This window comes from Cibotium barometz, chromosome 33 (assembly GCF_041138505.1).
Source record: "Cibotium barometz isolate CiBa-2024 chromosome 33, ASM4113850v1, whole genome shotgun sequence".
In the NCBI taxonomy this organism is placed as follows: domain Eukaryota; kingdom Viridiplantae; phylum Streptophyta; class Polypodiopsida; order Cyatheales; family Cibotiaceae; genus Cibotium; species Cibotium barometz.
In genome coordinates, this window is record NC_141078.1 from 37642455 (window position 1) to 37665356 (window position 22902).

Genomic DNA, 22902 nt, shown 5'->3' on the forward strand with positions numbered 1-22902 from the left:
AGTTATTTTTCTATCCAAAAATATTCATAATCTAAATATTCTCTCTCTAAAATATTCTCTCTCTCTAGGTTAAAACAGTTAGAAACAAGGTCTTTATATTTCTGAAGAGGGATTGATTACAGGGGAAGATACTAGACATCAAAAGGGGGTTGGGGGAGGAATCTTACACACACATACATACATACATATATATATATATATATATGAATATGTACGCATATGCGAATGCGGGTATGTAAATTTTTGTATGTGGACATTTTTGTGTCTATGTGTGTGCACATGCATGTGCATATGTCTATGAGATTGTGTGCATGAACAACAAATGTGTGTGTGCATGTGCATCTATGTATGCATGTGTGCCTATCGATGTGTGTGCACATGTATTTGTGTATTTTAGTGTGTGTATGCGTGTATATATATGTAAGTTTATATGCATGTATGTGTATGTGTGAGGGTAAGTAAGTGTGTGCGTGTAAGTGTGCATATTGTGTATGTGCACATGCATGCAAGTGTGTGCATGTGTTTTTTTTGTATGCGTGTGTGTGTTTTTTGTGTGCATGTGTGTGTGTGGTGCGTTAAGCTCAAAAATGTAAAACTCTCCTACACATACATACATACACACACACACACACACACACACATATATATATATATACATACACACACATATATATATATACATACATACACACACACATATATATACATACATACATACATACATACATATATATATATATATATATATATATATATATATATATATATATATATGTATGTATGTATGTATGTATGTATGTATGTATGTATGTATGTATGTATGTATACGTATATGTATATGTATATACTCATTCAATGAGCAAATGACTTGATGGTGACAACTAATTGTGAGTCCCAATGCATTTAGGCATGTGTAAAAAATATGTTTAAATATTAAAAAGTTTCTCCTTTCTCCTTTATGTTAAAGATCTCTCCTCCTCTTGCCAAGTGGGACTCTCCTTTGCTTGCCACATGGTAGACTGCAAGTAATATATATATATATATATATATATATATAGATTATTCAAAAACATCAAATGTTTATTCTCTACATATATAATTAAGTGTTCTCATTGGAAAGTGCACTTAATGAGCTTCTCATAAAATAAAAGAGAGAAGCAATTGATAACATTTTCTCTGGTTTGTGCAGTGTTGTGCTTCATTTTAAATACATTTAGGAATACACTAAATAACTTTCTCTAGTTTTGTTAAAAATTAGAACCAATTGATTAACATTTCTCTAGACTCATAGAGCTACGTGGTCTTTAAATAGTGATCTTTGATGATGTTCATAGCTTGATTCATCATAAAACATTTTTGATTGAAAATACACGTTGAATGATCTTTTAATAACTCCAACATCATCTACTATCATAAGCCATTACTTCTTATTACTTACTTCATCCATAGTTCTCAACCCTGGAGCCTAAAGAGTCTTCTCTAACTCAACCACCTTATCTTGGCTATATCCATGAGCCCCCCCATCATCAAGAATCATTCCCATGAGGGGCCAAAAGTCAATGAGGCACCATCACTAACTACTAAGGAAGAAGCCAATCAAAACGATAGGAAGGACCCACAAGTGTCCTTGCCTGTCCATGATTAATAACTCACATACCTTCCTAATGTGTAGGATCACACATCAACCACCCCCGCCGCAGCACACCAAAGGGGCCTGGCACTTTGTTGATCATAGGGACTACCTAGCTATAGGTCATGAACAATAACTCACATACCTTCCTAATGTGTAGGATCACACATCAACCACCCCCGCGGCACACCAAAGGGGCCTGGCACTTTGTTGATCATAGGGACTACCTAGCTATAGGTCATGTAGGAGTCCAACCCAAGTGGCACATGCCGTATCTCCTCAATGTGACCACAAAAAATGTGTCGAGAGTACATGGATGCACCCAAAGAAGCATCGATCGAGTTTCATGGTTTTGATCATATCTCTCAAGCTATGAAGAATTTTAAGTTGCTTCAAAAAAAAAAGTTATATTACTTTTTGAGAGATTTCAATGAGCATTTATAATGAGAATATCAATGCTACTTATTTAGTCTATATGTAGAATATATTAAGCTCTAAGATTTCTCAAAATATAACTTTTTGGTGATGTAATTGAGCACCACCAAAGGAGGTATTTTCTAATTGATAGATGCAATTTGAAGTGTTAATAAATGTATTTTTTTAGCTCATTAGATTGTTGGTAAGCTCAAGCTTGAGAGGTAGAAGTGGGCATTCAAAATTGATGTGGAAAGGCTTCTCAAAATAGTTGTTTTTAGGTGGTTATTTTCACTATTTAGGCTATAACTTTTTGCATGAGACATGTGGTAGTCATGATTCAAGATCTCTATGGAAAAAGACAAAAACAATATTGAGAGTAATAAATAATGATCAAGACTCATGCAGGAGAAAAGATAAGGTTGACCATGATGTACATAGCTTGATGCCCTCTCTTCTCCTATAGAGAAAGGAGGAGTGCTGCACGAGAGAGGCTCAGGCAATGTCTTTGTTTCTCAGGTCAAGATGCAGAGGGGGGCGATCATGCAAGCCTGGCACACCGACTAGGGTAGTTGATGTTACCCATGTAAGGAGGGTGATGAGAGCAAGGAGCGTTGGTGGGTAGTGGAAGGAGAAAGACCATGGGAGGAGGAGGACAATGAGGAGGGGGGAGGAGGCGAGACGGAGGAGATACCTTAGTGTAATAGATACTAAGGTTTAAAACTTAAGGTTAAAAAGTTAATTAATATAAAGAGTTAAAATTTATCAAAAACCATTCCTGAAAAACAAGGAGTACATAAAAGCCTATACATATTTCGAATTGATTGGGCAAGATTACATGTCCATTGTCCATAGTTTATAAGCCAATGAGATGTTTATTTCATTAAAAAATGAAATCCCATATTTCACGAAGGTTGCTCTTTATGTGGTAGGTCGTTTGAGCCCTCCATTTGATGTACTAGGTACAATCTCACATTCAGATGCCAATTTACCTGAGTAATGCTAGAAAAAAACAACATTCTAGTGTTTTTTTACAAGCAAATCAGGTGCTTTGTGTATTCTCACAAGGTGTGATGACCAATTTTTCCAGTATTGGTGGGTGAAGGACACACAAAATCTATGTATCTCCTTCCACAACTTGGTGTCCATTTGATGGGCTGCTTACATGGAGTCAAAGATCCATTGTTTTCAAGCTACAACATTTTGAAAAGATTGAGATACTTTTGAAGATATCAAGGCCTCTTGATTTCTCAGCATGGACTAATTTGTGTGCCTTCGGCCACCAAATGCACTTGGAGTAGGTGTGAACAAGCCCTTGGACATGCAACCGTCGTGCTCTTTTGATCCCCTATCCATGCAGCTTTCCAAAAAAAAACATACTAATCCTATTAGGCCCACCCTTTTATATAACAAAAAGCAACTCATATGACCTACTTGCAAAGGTGCAAATATACATACTATGATAAATATTTTGAAGTGTGAATCAAAACTTGATGAGACCCTTGAAGCCCAAAAACTTGAACTTGTATTAATTCAACCTAAGGTTTCAAACCTTGTTGGCATTCTCTTCTCTTATACTTGAGCTTGGACACTTCAACACTCCCCCTCAAGCTCAAGTATGCAATCTAATCCTTTACCATGCATGACAACATTTTGTCATAATCAATCAACTCCCCCTTGCTTGGGAGTTTGAACATACCTCTGTGTATATGTGTGCATATGAATCACACTCTATAACCAAGTTTGGGAGGATGTGACCAATGTAAGTATGTGCGATCTCCCTATCACACATACATCTGTATCTCAAAGTAAAACTAGCACACTTTTGAAAACTCCAAGGTCTAGAGATTTAAAAAAAACACAGGAACAATTTAATCCAAAAAGGAGATGTTGGTGGCCTATTAACTCTTTTTGTTTTTGTTTTGTAGAGGAGGAGCAATGTTAGAGATTAAAAAAAAATTCTTACAAATGAAAAAAGGATGACCTTCAAACCCAACCAGTTTTTCTTGGAAAAATGCATAGATTAATGGGCTTAGAACTAAAACTTCGAAAATTTGAATCTTTAAATTCAAGGCTAGTTATAGGATAAAGGAGCCTTCACCTTAGTTAGCCTTAACCCGGCTGGCCTTAACCATTGTCCCAACCCGAGCCGGAATAACCAGAAGCTACTGGAAGGTGAGAAGCTTCGAGAAATGGAAAGCTTCGCCTCGTTCAAAATACCCCGCGTCGAGTCGTAAACTATCGTTAAGCTCTCGCCGTTCTGCGCAACCTCTCCACAGCTTCTATGGAGTTCTTGATCGCCCGTGACCCTCTCCTGCACGCCCTGCACCACTTGAGCGGGGACGATGACCAGCCCCATAGCGAGCACTCCCCTGCCAAAACCTACCTGCGTGAGCGTAACGCCATGGCCGGCACTGCCGTTGATGTCAAGGAGTCCTCTGCCTCCTACGTCTTCGTCGCAGACATGCCCGGCCTCAAGTCCTCCGACATCAAGGTAAAATGCCATTTCCGCCATAGCTTGCGCTTTCTGCTTTCCTTCTGTTCAACTGTTCTGTGCATTTATGGATGGGACGTTTCTTGCAACTGAGTTTTTCCTCAGCAGGTAGTGTTTTCCGTAGTATTTTGGAGTGCTTTGCGGTCGTATGTCGTGTATTTCGGGCGCTTTGCGGCACATTTCACACGCTTTCCCTGTAATTTCAAGTGTTTTTTCGTTTTTTGCAAAGGCGTTCCTCTTTCTTCACATGGAGAGAAGGGGCGAATTATAGTAGTGACCGGCGTGGTACATTTTGAGTGCTGTTAGGCCACTCTGCCAGGCTACAGTCTACTCAGGTTTAGGACTGTTTTTTAGGATTCGCAAGATGGTTTTGCTTAAATCGAGATGTATGTAGTTGTTTGTTATCTTGGATAGACCGGATATGGCTGGGGTGGGGTTGCATGTCATACATAGTATGCTTGGGATGAAACTTATGTATAGCTCGGGATGGTGTTGCACATGCATGTCATGGAGCGACTCTAGATGTAGTTGCATGCCATGGTATATAATTCGGGATGGAGTAGCGTGCCAAGCTATGTCTAAGGATGGAATTGCATGTTCATGGTATGGCTCAGAATCGAGTTGCACGTATGTATACGTACCATAGCCGGTCTTATGTTGATGTTTCTGCTGGATGATCTACTACCGGTTATAGGTGAGGAATGTCAGAATTCTGCCACTGGGGCTTACCTGTTGCGCATGCTCGTTTTTCTGTTACTTTCTATGTAAAACCTATCCTCGCTTTCTATGTAATGGTGGTGGCTCTAATTTGAGGCACTTCCAATAAGAATGCCCTTTATCGAGGGGCTTGGTCACAGACATACATTAGTGCTCTCTTCAGTTACATATGTAGATACCTGCGGTTCTGAACATGTCGTAGTACTACAAACTTAAACTTGCATACATGTCATACTCATGTAGCAAATTGAAGCTATCTAACCTTATGGGCGATTTTTCAAACAACAGAGAACCTGTGGTAAACATGTGGTACTGCTTCATAATTCTAACTATTACCCGGGAATGCGATTGTTTTGCAAGTCTCCTAGCCTCAAAGCAGCTTAATATAAGCAAATTTCATTAAAGTTTGGGCATATTTTTGGATTATGGGGAGCTCACATAATCTGCTGTAATTTCTTGCAGGTAACTGTTGAGAGTGGTAATGTGCTGGTGCTGTCTGGAAAACGCAAGAGGGAAGAAGAGTCTGAATCTGATGTGAAATACCTATCCATGGAGCGGAGGGCAACAAAATTCATGAGGAAGTTCACCCTCCCAAATAATGCAGATTCTGACCGCATCTCTGCCTCCTGCCAGGATGGAGTTCTCACTGTCACCGTCCCAAAAGTCCCGCCCCCGGCCCCAAAAGTCATTAGCATTGAAGTCAAGTAAATCTTATAGAGCAGGAAGAAGTTGCCCTGCTATGGCATGTTCTTCCCAGCCTGTGGACAGACACTGCATAGTTTAGATTCTAACAAGCATTCCTCACTGAGAGTTTTTGAAACAAATGTATTGCACAGTGCCTAATCTCTGTTAAAGGTAGTTTCTGGTTTTCAAGGACATTAATTGAGAAGGATGTGAATGAAAATATTGTTATATAAGTGATTCTAGTTGGCTTTGGTTTTTCAAAGTTACAGTATTTGAGAATTTTAACAGTACTAAGGGAAATTTTGTGTCTGCTTGGTAAATGAGGGTGTTTTCAACATGCTTTTGTCTGTTTGGTAAAGTAATGGTACGTAAGGATAATAAAATTGGCTTTTGGAGTAAAGATATTTCAAACAGTTTCTGTGTAGTAGAATCATACATTCTTGCTGTCAAAGTATGAAGAAGATCTTGGGTGTGTTAGCAGGGGATAACAAAGTTTTTGTGGCTATTCCCTTTTGAGAGAATAGGCTCTTATGTCTACCGTGTAGCATTTGCACTTATGCTTCACGCTCTGTAGAGGCGGTAGGTACAACTACTACTTGGTTACCAATGGAATTGATTAAACACACAATCTCTTGTGTAGGTGTTGAATGTATGAGAGGGGTTGAATTGTTTACTTGGTGTTGCTTGGGTCTCCATTCTTGTCGAATCTTAGGTGAAGTTGGTATTGAAGTTGGTGAGGTTGTCTTCACTTTGTTCAATTTTGTCAACCATATGATGGGATTACCATCATAATATCCTTGTTATTGAAGCACGTGTACAAACAACCATCATTAATGAATATTATAAATTGATGGGGCTGATACTTTTGGTGCTAAGATTTTTTTCTTTGTGAAGGCTTAGGGGACTTTTTGATGCACTTGGGAATTCAACTTTAGTATTTCCTTGGTAGTATCCTTGTGCTTGCAGTAATTTTTTTGGTACCCACACTTTTTGACTTGTTGGAGTTCTTTGAGGAACTCGCATAGGCTTTTGTGTGGACGGTGTTATGGAGTACTTTTATTTTTCCTTGGCCTTTGAGTGTTGCATTGCGGAAGAGGCTTTGATGATCGAGGTACCCAAATTGGATTGGTGTCTTCGTAGTAGCCTTTGGTTACAAGTAGCTTCTTCTCCACCCACATTTTGATACCATTAAGATAACTTTGATTTTGGTTGTCGTAGTAAAGTTTTATTTTTAAATGAAGCGGACGGAGTGGAGCACTCCTTCACATCGGTTGGCATTATTAAGAGAACTTTGATTTTGGTTGTCGTAGTAAAGTTTTATTTTTAAATGAAGCGGACGGAGTGGAGCACTCCTTCACATCGGTTGGCATTGAGATTGCGGTTGTGAGACTCATGGTGGAGTGGCCTTCGAAGATGAGGATATTATGTAGCCATCTCTTGTGGTGAGGATGGTGGATGAAGAGGCGAGGGATTCGGGGCATTTCGTTTGAGTTTCTTTTTAGAGGTAGATGGTGGTGCTTAGGAAACCTTTTCAGGAATAGGTGCTAATTGCAAGGTTGTGGTATTAGACTTTGTTGATGAGGATGGAGCTGAAGGAGTAGATGCTTTATCGGAGTCGGTCATTGATGTAAATGGTAGGTCATTGTGTAGAGGGACTTCCGTGGGTGGTGGAAGAGGCTTGTAACTTTTTGCGTTCAGCATCATAGATATCCATTACGGTTGGATTCTCTTCTTGGCAATAGGGTATTATCAACTTTGTGTCGTCAACCGTCATGATTACCCTATCGCTCTGGCAAAGCACAATGGTGCTTGGGTGTTAATCTAATTCTAGGATTAACAAGAGCTACCGCCATTATCTTACATCAAGGAGTCACGGCGATAGATACACTAAAGGGTCATACATTTAAGATATAAAGCAATAGTGTCCAAAACTACAACTTGGACGGGCGCCCGTAATGGTGTGATGGAGTATTTATGGGCGATTCCCGCTTCAAGAGTGTGTGGTAGAAAGTTAGGATGAAGTCCAAGTGATGTACTTTATGGATATATTATGAGAGTAATCATTGTAATAGCATTAGGTCTCTTATGAGCCTAAAGTGCTCGGCTGACCAAAGTTTAAGTGAGTGTAAACACTTATGGCCATATATATAAGTGAATTTCTCTCATAATACAAGATACTCTCCCGTTGTGAAATTGAGTCTTACTCTTGCTAATCCTTTTGCTAATCTCTCTTCCCCCTAATGCATGCTAGGTGTGTGTGAGTGAAGTGAGGTGAGAGGAGGGACGAGGATCCGCAGTGTAACATAGCGGTGTGATAACGCTCACGGCAGGCGTGGGGGAATTGCTTCTCAAGGAGTTGTAGAGCTTGAAGACCTCAAGGGTTATGAGCTCAGCTATTGGAAAGATCCTCATGATAGTTGCGGTTCAGCAAGTAATCTCTTCTTGGATGTGTTTCAAGGAGGGTTAGGGTGAGCCATAACATTGGGCAACAATAGTCAGTTTATGTCCTAAGATCAAATCTGCTTCCAACACATACTCAACCACAAAAAACTTATAAATAAGGGAGTTATTTTCAATATACATTATATATTCAAAGTACTCCAAACATGGCATGTTCAAATCTTGTGTAAATGGAATTCTTTCAGGATGAGTTGTGGAGTGTTGGTTGACCTAACAAATCCCATAACTTGAGGGTCATGAGATTGTGTTCTCTTTGTGGATAAATCTACGCTTCGATTATGGTGATTTTATTGGAAAGTTCCAATCTAGCCATAATTCTTGGGATGTTATTCGTAAGATAGATTAAAAGTTCTAACTCTTCCAAGGTCTCTTCCTCCCGAAATAGCAATTGCACAATGCCTGCAGGAGTATTCAAGGTGACTGTTTACATGAATTCAGCAATTAAATACAACGAGTCACATATCCAAGTTCCACCAAGGATGATATCACACTCAAGGGGATTTGGAGTAACATGGAATCTAAATTCCACATCTCCACCGATTGTTTGAGTAGCATAGCTAAAGTATCCTGGAACTTCAATGTTTTGTCCATTGGCATCTCTTGCAAGACCATTGTCTTTAGGCATGATTTTAGATTGTCCCAATGACACCCAAGTGTTTATTGTCATGACATTATGACTAGCTCGAGGGCTAATCAACATGCATTTACACTTAAAATCATTGCCTATAGGTAAATCCAACCATACTACGATAGGATCTTCAAGTGGAACTATGGATGTTTTAGTTTTTCTTTCAACTTCACATCCCGTTTCGGTCTCATATTCCCATTCACTTTCATCCTCTTTTTGGCTCTCAGCTTTTTCAAGAGTAACCAATGGCATACTTTCTCCTCTGACAATTGTAAAAGAGGTCTATTTGGAGACTTGTGAATCCTCACAGTCGTGTTCTATGTAGCTCTTGATGTCTTGGTATAACTCATGTTTAGCCTTTAAAGGTGCAAGTGCTGATGGTATACTGGCTTCACCATGAGAAGAGCACTCCTCCAAATGACGATTTAAGAGACTACTATAATTTTGTACGGGATTCATCGAATTCCTCACGTGCTTTTTCAACCGCATAATTTGTGCAATCTGTCTCTAATGACTCTTTTGTAGAGAGTACGTCTTTCTCTTGAAAGGGAAAGCGGTACTCCTCTAGGTTTTGTATTTTGGTTGCTTTTTTAGGATTGGCATTATGAGGTTCATTCACATAACTGGTGTACCTATATGACACTTAACAACGCTAAGCATACTCCCTGAGCTTGATTTTTACGTTTCACATATGTCATGTGATTCATGATTTTCAATTTGGGGTGGTTGGGTGGGTTCTAGTTTCTTGATTGGTCTATTTGGTGCACTGAGTGACGAATCAGAACTTGTTTCATCATCACTTAGCGACGTTCTAAAACTTCTTTCATCTTCTGACTTTCTTTGGATCATCAAGATTTCATTATGTTTGCCCATGCAATGAGAATGAATTTCTTTCGATCTTTTGTATTATGTGTCACGCATGTGGGTTTTGTGGTTTGAGTGGTAGCCATTGAGGTGGATGCTTCTACATCATGTGTAGATTTTTGCTCTTTTGGGTTTATGTCCTCAACATGCTCCTTTTCCTTGTCCTTTAATTTAACCTTGGTGTTGACACTTTGTTTCTCTTTGTTTTTCTTGGATTTAGAAGGTTTTACTTTCTCTTTTGGTTTCTACTTTAAAGCATGTTCTTCTACCCATTTTGAAGTGTTTTTTTTTGTATTCTTTTTAACTATTTCTCGTCCTTTGGCTTACAAGCGTGTAAGCGCATTCAAGGGTACCATGGACAATTGTCGGTTTTGTACACTTAAGATGTTAAGAGTTGTATTTTGTGAGGCAAGTTGCAGTGAAGCAACTCGTCTTGGGAAATCTTGGAATATGTGATCGATGCCACATCGTTCACATAGGGGTTGCAAGGTGTTAGTGATTGTGGGCATGGAAATATTCCAAACTGTGCAATCTGCCACCTTGTGCGGTCCACGACAATAGAGACACTAAAGTGTTTGCTTAACTGCTTCTTGAGCATTTTTTACCCTTTAGACTGTTTGTGTTTGGTGCACGGGAGATAGAGGTTTTGAGTTAATTGTAGATGAATTGGGACATTGGGATGTGTCATGACCAAAGGTTTTGCAATATATGCAGTACAGAAAAATAGACGCTTTGTACGCACAATAGGGATTGGGATGGTTGTAGTGATTACACTGGACACAAGGCATTTCACTCATCACTAGGAGAGGCATTAAGGATGTTTGGTTTTGGAGGAGCTCATGCTCTCCTAGAGATGTCATTTGTAAGTTTTTAAGCAAGGCTACATAGAATTCAGACAATTTCGAGATCATTTTTTCTTCAGCCATTCCTTCACTTGGTTTAGATGAGGAACATCTCATATCATGATCATCTTCCATCATGCTATCATCTAAACAGATTGCTTCTTTACAACATTGATCAAATGTTTCGAGATTGGATACAATGATCAAGTTGTGTAAGTTATTATTCTTTAAGCCCATCGTGAAACATATCTTCAATTGAGAATTGTTTAATTTTTCCCATGCCTCACATCATGAGTCCAAGAGTTTTATCTGAAGGATAAGGTCTCCAATGGTTTTGTTTGGTTTACGCTCAATTGAAAAGAGTTCTCTTGTTGCACTCCACTGATCACCTTGTCTTAAGAAGCCATGGATAAAGGCTGTTCTCAAAGTCCTGAAGTTCGTCTTGATCGCAAGCATCAATGTGATGAACCATCGGCTAGCCTTTCCCACTAAGCAAAGGTTCAACGTATGTACCTTAGTGGGGCAATTTGGATTTCCAAAGGCTTCGCATCGTTGTTCAAACATCTGTATAAATTGAACATAATCATTCGTTCCATCATATTTGCTCATGATTTTGAAAATCTGTATGACCATATTTTTGTTTGAGTCACTGAGGTTGCGTGTGAGTGCTAATGTGGGAAAGAACTCACTTAGTCCTTGGGCAACTCCCCTTCCTATATTAGTCAAGTATGTCCAAGGTCTGAAGATGAAATTTTTTCTATGAATATTTTTCCTATTTTGTAGCCTGTTTTTGAAGGTGTTTCAAAAGGAATTTGGAAAAACTATATGTGAGAGAGTCGTAGTATTTTTGGAGTGCTACAACTTTGTCTCTTTGAGTTTTTCGTGATTTTGTTGTTTAGACCCTCAAAAAGAAGCTTGAATATGGTTTGCAATTGTTTTCGCAGTGTTTTGGGCAATTTTTAGTGCTTTAAGGATTGTTTTTTGTCTAGATTACTGGGTCGAATTTTGAGGATGCTGGTCGGAGGCCAAAATGATGGATTTTGTTCTCGGACACTCAAGACCAATTTCGGAGAGCTCGATGCTTGCTTTCCGATGAGCACTAGAGCGCATTCATTGAGTTCAGGGTTTAGAAAATACGAGTCTCCAAATTGTGCAGTTCACGACGTGAAACAGACCATGAATTTTATCACATTTGATTTTTTACAAAAAAATTGAAAGTAACACTTTCATAATTAAAAAAAATCTTTTATGCATCATTTTATACATAAGAATCAATATTGGTGAAAGTAATACTTTTATAATTAAAAATTTATTTTCAATATGCATCTTTTTATGCATAGAATTTAATTCTAATGAAAATCACACTTTTATAATAAAAAAATATCCAATATACATCTTTTTATGCATAGAATTTAAATTTTAATAATTAAAATAACACTTTTATAATAAAAATATTTCTACTATGCATTTTTCTATGCCTAGAATGAAAATAACACTTTTAGAATACACAAATGGTGGGGATTACTCTTTTTGAATAATAAAAGATAAAACTTATTTCACAAAATTTAAGAAAATTTTGCCATAATCTCCTTTGTATGGCTGACCATTTTTCAATTTTTTTATCCTCAAGTTACTTAAAAATTATCCCAAATGGTTTAAAGTATTTTAAACTAATCAAATTTCACTTTTAAAAAAAGAGAAACAATATGAAAAGTTTAATTCTAACAATTTGATTACTTATCTAGGATAAAGAAAGGCTGAATTTAAGAATGAAGAGAGGGGGAAAGCCTTTCCAACAAGGCATAACATCATTTTTTCATTTTAAAGAAAACAAAAATTAGAAAACCATTAAAAGGGATAAAGAAAAAGTAGGATTTCTAGCTTACTTGAATTTCTGTGAGCTTTCCTTTGGCTTGATGGTTTGAGGGATCTACTCTTGTTTGCAACAAGTGTGGCTACCAATTCTTTTGAAGAGGGAAAGGTCAAAAACTAATGAATTATCAATAAATTCATTGTTTTTGGCTCTGGGGTGAAGTAGAGTAACAGTGCATAAAACACTATTAAGCTTCTACAAAGGAGGAGGCTTCTATTTATAGGAAAAAGTGAGCTTCTAACCAAGCAAAATGATTCTAGAATTTTCCAAATCAGTTTGGTCAATTTTTGACCATTTTTGGGTCAATTTAGCTTACTTTTTGGAACTAGACTTGAATAAGGAGAGAGGAGAGATAAAATATCTCAATATTTGAGAATTTAAAACTCCACCACACATGCGAAATAGGCACCTCCTTCATGAGGGGGAATCCCCACTCTTGAGGTGTCAAAAATATTTTTTTAGTATTTCCTTTGGTCCTTAGTTCACTCTTCATCTTATGTGAGTATTTACTCATTTTTGGGAGGATTTTCTTTATTTCTTCAATTTATCTCCTCTATACATTTGGATGAATCTGATTGGCCCCTCAGAACCTTAATTTTAAATTTTCAGAAAATCTGGACCCTTAGGATAAGGCCTTTTGAACAGATTATAATTTATTTCTAATGCACCTTCTGAAAATCTTTTTGAGCGTCTGTTTTGGGAGAATTTATTTTAATAAGAAGAGATATTTTTCCATCCAAAAATATATAAAATTGGAATAGTCTCTCTCTAGAATATTTTCTCTCTCTAAGCCAAAATAGGTAGAAACAAGATCTTTTATTACTCCGAGGAGGGAATTGATTACAGGGGGAAGATACTGGACATCTTGAGGGGCTGGGGGGAGGAATCTTACAGTATATCGGATGGCCTTAGATAACCCTCTACCCATTCTTTTACGTCTATCCATAAGGTTGGTGAATTGCATAACAGTTTCCTCAATGGCATTTGGACATGCGTGGATAGCAGAGCCATGAGACTCCCTAAATCTCTAGGTTCCTTGTAGTGAGAGGGCTCTTTCCATGTAGGTGTCTCGTATTCTACCACAAGGAAAGAATGGATGGACTCCCCTAACCCATTTTCTTCAAACATTCTGGACGTTGTGTCTACTTTGGGACTCCTCTTCTGTTCCTTCTGGAATTGGGGTTGGCACATCCAATACCTTATCCCGGTTTGGCTCGTTTCGTGGGTAAACTGTATCCCTTATTCTGTTGGCCCTTAACTTGGCATCATGAAGCCGTTGACATTCTTCGACTAAGGCCTTGGCATCTTTAAGCTTTCTTATTTCTTTGTCAACATTAGCATATCGGTTGCTCTCCTTGCTTCCCTTGATTTGATCCTCTATGATTGATCTCTTGACCCCCTTCATCCTTCGATTGGGTGGATCCGATATCAATTGTATCCTCTTCGGATCCATCTTGGATTGTGACTCATGTCTCACCCTTACCCACTTTTTTAACTCTTCTCCTTCGGCCAATTCTGGGAATCGTCGCATCCGCTCGATTTCTTCCCTTGTCTTCTAGTTGAGCTTGAGCTCTTGTCAGGACATTGAGCGGTGTGATCTTCCTAGGTTGTACACTAATGGTCTGGATGGCAGCTTGATTGGTAGTAGAAGTAGGACTACTTGCTCATCGGTATGGACAGTCTTTGATCAAATGATCAATCCCACATTTAGTACAGGTGAGCACTGGCATGTCATTGGGCAAAACTTCCACTTGTTGTGGTGGTTGATGTGTATGACTCATATTCTTGTTTGGGCAATCAGCTACTCGATGTGGCCCTCCACAGCCAAAGCATTGTAGCGGTCCCCTTCTCAAATTCGAGTTCATGTCCTTGGCCTTCCATTGTACCATGGTTTGAAACACAAGTACTGGCGGACGTAGTATTCCGACATAACCTCAGCCGTATCCTCGTAATACTTTTCACTAAGTTCTATTTCCCGCACCATATCGACATCTTTTGACGGCTCTTTAATCAACACCTCATTGATCTTAACCTGTGGTGGTAGAACTGGTGGCAGCAAGGGTGAAGCGTCTTGCGCCCGGAACATTCTCCTAGGCAAGTAAGAAGAGTTGGGTTGTCCCGCTGTAGCGGTGATTTGTATAGGTGGTGCTGGTAAAGCCAATGGGGCTCTAAGTACTGGTAGTTGTGTAACATTTTGAAACCTTGCATATCTACACATTGAAGTGTCATGATTTCCTAATGAGTAATGGCCTCGCTCTTAACTGTAGACACTCAGTGTGGTGGTGTAATTTAATCTGCACATAGAGCACCACACCAATTCTAAGAGTACATATCCATACTTATGCACTAGAGAACATTTGCACCAAAGCCTCACCATCAACAACTTCCAGGTACATCCCTGCATGGGGGGGCCAGGGTGAAATCCTGGTGGTCAATGGTACAACCCATTGCCTAGAATTTTCCTTCAAATTACAAAACCTCTCCAAATGACGCCACCATCTTCACAAGTTAATGATCTTCAATCCTTAGTGAAGATATCTATATTAGCCTCGCAAGTCAACGTAATTCTTTCAATCCTCACCAACAAGTGGCTACTTCAACAGAGTAGTTCAATAAGAGTCTATATGACTCAATTCTTGTACTTCATGTAAAGTTGCTTCATAAGAGCACTTAAATATACATAAAAATATAAAAAGCACATGGGCAAAAGAAGATAGGAACAGGTCCTTCTCAACAACATTTGACAAGAATCCTGCCACGCAAAGGGACATCATCAAAGGCCAAATTCTTCAAATGATGAATGTCGCTTCAATGAATCAAATGAGGAACTGAGAATCACCATCTCGTTCTGATCATTAAGTCTACGTTTCTCGGATCCTTCTCTCTCTTCTCTCCCATTATTAACATCTCTTAGTGTCCCCACTAACAAAAATCAAATGTAACCTTGCCGATGATTGCCAAAAACAAAGTGAGCAAAAAAAAAGGGCTCACACAAATATAAAAATGCGATCATTCGCACAAAACCCACCACCTCATTAAGAATTCCCAATACACCACTAACCTATTCATTCATTAACTAGCTTTTCTTTTGGAGGAACAAAGAGTATTGAACCTCGTTCAACATCAATGCCATCGACAGAGCTTGTTCATTCTCCCCACACAACAGTCTTCAACGCGATCACGCATATGCAATCACCATCAAGAAGGGGGGAATGTTAATCCAATTCTAGGGTTAACAAGAGCTATTGCCATTATCTTACATCAAGGAGTCACGGAAGATACACCAAAGGGACATACATTCAAGATATGAAGCAATAGTGTCCAAAGCTACAACTTGGACGGGCGCCCGTAATGGTGTCAACGTATTTATTGGCGATTCTCGCTTCAAGATTATGTGGCAGCAAGATAGAATGAAGTCCTAAGTGATGTACTTCATGGACATATTATGAGAGTAGTCATTGTAATAGCATTAGGACTCTTATGAGCCTAAAGTGCCCGATCGGCCACAGTTTAAGTGAGTGTGAACACTTATGGCCATGTATATAAGTGAATTTCTCTCATAATACAACATACTCTCCCATTGTGCAATTGAGTCTTGCTCTTGCTAATCTCTCTCCCTAATGCATGCTAGTGAGTGTGTGTGAGTGAAGTGAGGTGAGAGTAGGGACGAGGACCCATAGTGCAACGTGGCAGTGTGACAACTCTCGTGGGAGACACAGCGGAATTGCTTCTCAAGGAGTTGTAGAGCTTGGAGACCTCAAGGATTACGAGCTTGGCCATTGGAAAGATCCTCACACGACAGTTGCGGTTCACCAGGTAATCTCTTTTTGGATGTGTTTCAAGGAGAGTTAGGGTAACCATAATAGCCTCTTTTCCCACAACTCTTTCCACGTATATGGAAATGGGTGGTGGTCTAAAATTGTGGTGGCATTCACCTTTTTGAGGTTAACATGGACTTTGAGTTTGCTAATTTTCTTAAGCACAATCACAATTGGTGAGACCCACTTTGTATGCTCTACTCATAAATGAATCCTGCATCAATGAGTTTTTGCAGCTCATCCTTGACCATTTTTCCATATTTTGGATTCATCAGTGGGGATAGGGCCGTTGCTTAACTGGTCTTGCACTTTCCATGATTGGAATGGTGTGTTTGACCACTTCAAGAGTAATACCTTTCATGTCAGTATACTTCCATGTGAAAACACCTTCATATTCTTTGATTAAATCAAGTAACTCTTTTTCTTCTTGGGTTGAGAGGCCGAGTCATTCATGCTTTTTATCAAAAAAAACATTGCAAACCCCAGAGCAGCAAGGGGAGGGGAAGATTTCAACTTGCACCATTGTTGGCTAGAGTGTTACCACTAGCCAAGTTGGCGACGCCCACACCCCCTCTCATTGATACTTATTAAGATTGCACTCCTTGTACATGTTTAACAAGCATGAAGGGAGCCACTTGAAACACACACTCATGCATACAAAGTTGGTTTATTTGTATGGTTTGACAAGCTTAAAGTTTGGTATCTTCACATACCATTGGAGCCCCAGTATCCAAGGGATTGGGAGAACTTGGTCAAGGGTGGGGGAATAATTTTTTTGGGTTTTTTTTAAAATCAGAATGAGAGATATTGTATTATTCAAAAATTTGTCATGTCACATACAAAAAGCTTTTTAGAGAAGCTTAACTCATTGAAATTACTGGATGGTATTCTTAAGATCAGTTAACTCTAGAATAAATCGAGCTAACTCAACTTCTTCCTTTGCCAAATGGTTGTTGCTGACCTCTGTCAAGTCTTGTTCCTAGCTTGCCCTGTTGGCTTTAATATGACCTTCTCTTCGTACTCTTCCCGAGCTTCATTGATGGCAAGAGCTTCTTTGACTTCGATCTGTGGCTTTTCAGCCGAGCAAACAATTGTGTCTGCTTTGAGTATCATCTTCATCTCTGCAACTGCAAATAAAGAGCATTCTTCAAGCATGGGCATTTGAGTGAGACTACATCCTGAAACACTGAGAAGTTATGCATAATCCACACACACCACAAATATTCAGCTCTAATTGTGTTCCAAATTTTTGATGAGCATCCAGTAAAGTCCCTAAGAAGGATTTCTTTCCATGTTAACTGAGAACACCTGACCGATGCAAGGCAATGGTGAATCAGTTCCAAAAGACTTTTATTAAATTTGCATGTAATAAACAGGTGGGGGACGGTTTCTTCTTCTTGTTTTACAGCAAGGGCACATTCCATCCCCAATCCCAAGTTTTTTTGCTCTAGAGTTGGTCCAAATCAATTTATGCATGATGAGCCATAATAGGATCGAATTTTTAGGAGGAATAATATTTGACTAGATTTTAGAAAAACGGAATTCCCACTCTTTTCTATCCCAAAGGATGTTCCATTTTGAGTTTAGTCTCACATGCATCAGCATCCCATTAAGAGGCAGGGGAGGGATGGGTAGCATTGAGTTGGAATGAATCCAATTGAATGTATCCAAAGTGAAGGCTCTTCTGCATTGAGTTGGAATGAATCCAATTGAATGTATCCAAAGTGAAGGCAGGGGAGGGATGGGTAACATTGAGCTGGAATGAATCCAATTGAATGTATCCAAAGTGAAGGCTCTTCTGCATTGTATGAGCATTGCCTTGTCAGGATCCCATTTGGTTATTCTAGATTGAATGAAGAGAAGATCCTCTCTATTGATTCTATATAGACACATTAGCTTATCTGCCTCATACCACGTCTGAGTGGTAAAATCCCAGATATCCTCCCAACATTGTATCCCCTTCTTTGATAATTTATGGGCTTTCTTCAAGCTAGCTGTATCCACACAATGCGTCAGGCATATAGAGAACCAGACGAAATCCTTACAGAAGATACCTGCAGCTTTCCTGGTGTTCTTCGACAGGCATACGCGCCCCTTTACTCTATTCCATGAGGACCAAAAACTCCTTACCAGTTTTGAACCAGAGGATTTTATCTGCATTCCGCTAAAGAACAGAGGCATAAACGGAATGTTTCTCCATTTCTCTCTGACTGCCAATCTGAGAGATCTCAAGTTTCTATGAATTAAGATTGACCAATCGGACTTAGGTTGGTAAAGGCTTCTTATGATCCATTTAGCTGCCATTCTAGTGGCTATATCCTCAATATTTGGGATCCCAAGACCTCCCTTCTGTTTAGGTTGAGTACAGTAGTTCCATGCAACCTTAGGGATTTTATACATATCCACATCTCCTGACCATAGGAAGTTTTTGCACAATGACTGCAACTCTTTGATGTTGTTCTTGGATGGCATCCAGCATGATAGGAAGTAGATGGTCGTGGGAATAAGCAGGTGTTTGAGGACTAAGCATCTTCGTACTAGGTTCTGCTGATAGCCCTTCCATTGGTCAAACTTTGCTTTTACTTTTTCCATTACCCACTGCTATCTCTGTTTCATTGGGAGACTGAATTCTCAACAGAGATGTCCATAGCTCCGGTCTAGCACCTGCAAGGCCCGAAGCATACACTGAAGTCACAGTAAAGAGATAATCCCTTGTATCAATCTACACAGCTATCCATCTGTGTTTGGGGTCAATGTGGACCTCTTTGATGCAAGCAGCTAAAGATACATCAATACCTATGGCTGTTCCCCCGCTACCCTGCTGATGCAAGCAGGGCACAAACCAGCAGTGATTCTTGGAAACTGTCAATAGATTCATCTACAAGGTATCACCCACCACCTCGATTTCTTGTAGGCATATAACGGAGGGCTTTAAACCGGATTGCCACATCCAATCTTTTATAAGATGGGGTCTAATTTCATGAGTGAGTCCTTTTGTATTGAAGGACAAGGTTGTAATGTTGTCTAGCATCATGTTCTGGGGGTTTTAGATGGAGGTTTCCTAGAGGGCTTAGGGGTCTTTTCATTAGGGGCTAGGGAATGCATCCCTCCCACTTGAGACTGCCTCCTTTTAGAGGATCCCAGATCACTTAGGTTGCCATTCCTTATCCCTTGCTTAATTGTAGCAAGAGAGACATTTTTTAGATTTTTCTCCAGGTAGAGACTCTTCATCTGCTTTTGAGGGGAGAAGCTGCTCTTCTTGGAAATTTTCTTGAAAGTCCATGTCCTCTACTTCCCTTGCAAATGTTCCTTGTCTAATCTCGGCTTGGGAGGTCGGGACATATTCCTCCACATCACTAGGTGACTCCTCCTCTGGTTGGGAAGGATTAACAAGATCCATGAGGAGAGGGGTGAACCTATTGTTCTGTTTCACTTTGGAATTACCTTTTGGTTGCCAACTCTTGTTGAAAGGTTTGTTTCTCCTTCCTATGCTCTAAAAACCCTGATTATCTGGCTTTGGGGCCTTCTGCTCATCCGGTTTAGGAGGAGGAGGGGAGAATTTAATAAAACAGTTCCTAATATAGTGATCCTTGGCTTCACAATGGAAACAAGTATTAGGGATATTCTTATATATTACTGGTTGTTCAATAGAGTATCCTCTTCCTGTTGAGATAGATAAATTGGCCGGAAGCTCTTGAGTGATATCCATCTCGATAAGAGCCTAGGGGTGCCACCTAGGGTTGAGGTCATCAGTGGGTCTTATCCCTACCCAATGGGTTAACAATAAGCTTCAGCAAACAGGCAAAGTTGTAAAGGCAGATTCGGAAGCTCTACCCAGATGGGTACGATGGAGGGTTTGGGTCCCAAGGGGGAGAAATCCGGTGACCATCTAAAATCAAACAATGGGGAATTCCTAATCATCCATTGCCCTATTCCTAATACATTGAGGGCATTTGTTCATTTTTAAAGAGAAAGCAATAGTAATTATTAGGAAGAAATTGTCTTTTCTACTCCCAGCCTCTTACATTCGAGTTATTCCTAATCCAGGAGTGCAGATACTCTACAGAGGTCTAGGGCCATAACACAGTGTGACTACTGCACGTGCTTGGTAAGAAAGCTCCATTCATTAACCAAATCTTCAGGTAATGAAACGGGTATGTTCTTACTAGCTCCAGGTTGCCTATTTTGCAATCGATTAGACTGGTCGCCTCCCGCTTCGTTGCTCTTTGCTACAGCCTCAGGACTTTGCCCTTGGTCACCTTTGAGAGGGCTTCGTTGATCTATCGAATCTCGTCCACATCCAAAGTCGGTGATATTTCTTCGTTCCTCAGAGATGACTCCGAAGGTACTTTTGTTTCTGACTCCATCTCCTCCTTGGGTGTTATGGCCTTGGAGGGCATACTCAAGGTTGAACACCATGCGAAAATCAAGCTGCAGCTCAGGCTGGAAGTGCCAGAATGTTAGGTTATCTACACCTAATCGTGGGGACGTGCCACATGTAGGCCATGCAAGGGAGGGGGTGCATGGCAACTATCCTGCATGATTTCTCGGATTCCAACTGATGTTTGCCAAGCCCCCTGCATACCTTGTGTTGATGCAATTGTTGAAATTTGAGCATAATGATGAGCTATGGTGGATCATACACTAGAATCAACATGATTAACAAAGTGATTAAGAAATGATTAAGATGTAATTAGTGAATAATTAGCAGATAGATTAATGTAGGCATGGATACTCAAAAACCAGCAAATTCTCATTAGGGCTATGCCTCAATTTATAGTGTTTACATCAAGCATCAAATCCCCTTGATTTCTCCATGATTCACTCCCTGAATATCTCCACCTTTTGCCTGATTCTCTCCACCTCTTCTCTTTTCCCTGAATATCTCCCAGAATATCTCCACACTCCTAAATTCCCTCATGCTACCCATTATTCTCTCCCAGTAGATTCTTCTCACCTTTTCACAGGTTCTTTCACAATTACATCTCCTCTTTTACAGCCTCTATTCAAGAGCTTGTTCCCATACACACCCTATTCACTTGTATATTTCAACACCTCCCCTCAAGTGAATACTCCTAGTACACCTAGACCCTATACCAAGTTTGCCACCCTTTACTTGGCAGTCCGCGACCAGTGTCTAATCCTCCCCTCAAGTTATCTCAGCACACCTGGACCCTGTATCAAGTTTCTCTCTTACTTGACAGTCCGCGACCAGTGCCTCAAGTCCCTAAACTCCATAGTCCTTGACACTCTCTCTCTTTATGTGTCCAAGGCTACTATAAGTGCCCGCGACCTTGACTAAAGTGCTCACACATACATCTACCACGTGGCCTACATCATCGGTGGCTCAGAGGTGGTTTTACTTTATTGGGGCAGGTTACATTGGGTTGTGGGGTCTCTCTCTCTCTCTCTCTCTCAGAGATTTTCACATGGCTCCTCACTCTTTGGAGCCTCACATCTTCTCTTTTCTTCAGTCTTCTTCTCGTGGTGGCAGCATCTCTCCACGCGTTCGTCTCTTCTTTCAGTCTTCTCGGGGCAGCTTCTCTTCTTGTGGCAGCTTCTCTTCTCGTGTCCATGTCTTCCTTCAGGTCTTCTTCTCGGTGTGGATCCTCTTCTTGGGAAGAGATATTCTTCTTCTTCCATGGTTGGGGCCATGAGCTCGTCCGTCAGGTCATTTTGCTCCATGTGAGCAACATGTTTCAATGTTTTGCTGACAGTTCCTTTGGGCTTTTTATGTTTATTTTGTATCTTTATGCAATGCAAACCCAAATTTATGCGGGAGGTCTTACCACTTGCCTTAATCTGGACAAGGGCAGTGTCTGTTCCCATTTTTACACTGATGCAATGTGCCCAATACATAATGCGTATAGCATTCATTCTCATGCACATTCCAAATGCAACTCTGGCTGTGAATAATCTTGTATTTGAGTGAGATTTACAGGCATTAACCAAGGTTTGAATGCCAAATGATGATTTTCACAAATTTATCAGCACAATTTTACCAGAAATTACATTAAATTGAGAGTAACCAATTTGTACGGGATGGTTGGAGTATCAAACCAACTCCGATTTGCAATCTGAAGCTTTAGGGATCTGTATCAGATACCTAATGGTTAATTTGAACCCTCAATTGCACCAAAGTACAGTGATTAGCACTGATTAATCACTGATTAGCAAATTAATGCTCTGGTTTGTGTGCAGAAAACAGAGTATGCGGGGAGCCCAGATCTGATGCCTTCCACTTCAAATGAGCTCAAATGCTTTCAAAGGCATCAATAGCAATGAGTCTAGTAGAGGATTAAGCCAAGAAAAACAAGATTTGACCAAATAATGAAAGCTTAATCTCTGTTTTACCAAAGTCACCTGCAGATTTGATGAAGAGCTTGGATCTCACTGTAGACTTGATGAAATTGAATTCTGTCTTCACCAGCTTGTAGAGCATGCTTGAAAACCCCCGGGGCTAAGAGGAATTAGAGCA

General features: G+C 39.9%; 1 protein-coding gene across 1 annotated transcript; it reads left to right on the forward strand.

Annotated features, from left to right (window-relative positions):
• Window positions 1–4177: 4177 nt before the first annotated feature.
• LOC147619535 (17.3 kDa class II heat shock protein-like) lies at window positions 4178–6172 on the forward strand. Its single transcript, XM_086773218.1, has 2 exons — window positions 4178–4538; window positions 5718–6172. Exons 1-2 carry the CDS (start codon window positions 4329–4331, stop codon window positions 5961–5963), a joined length of 456 nt encoding a protein of 151 aa, XP_086629344.1. The 5' UTR covers window positions 4178–4328; the 3' UTR covers window positions 5964–6172.
• The last annotated feature ends 16730 nt before the right edge of the window (window positions 6173–22902 follow it).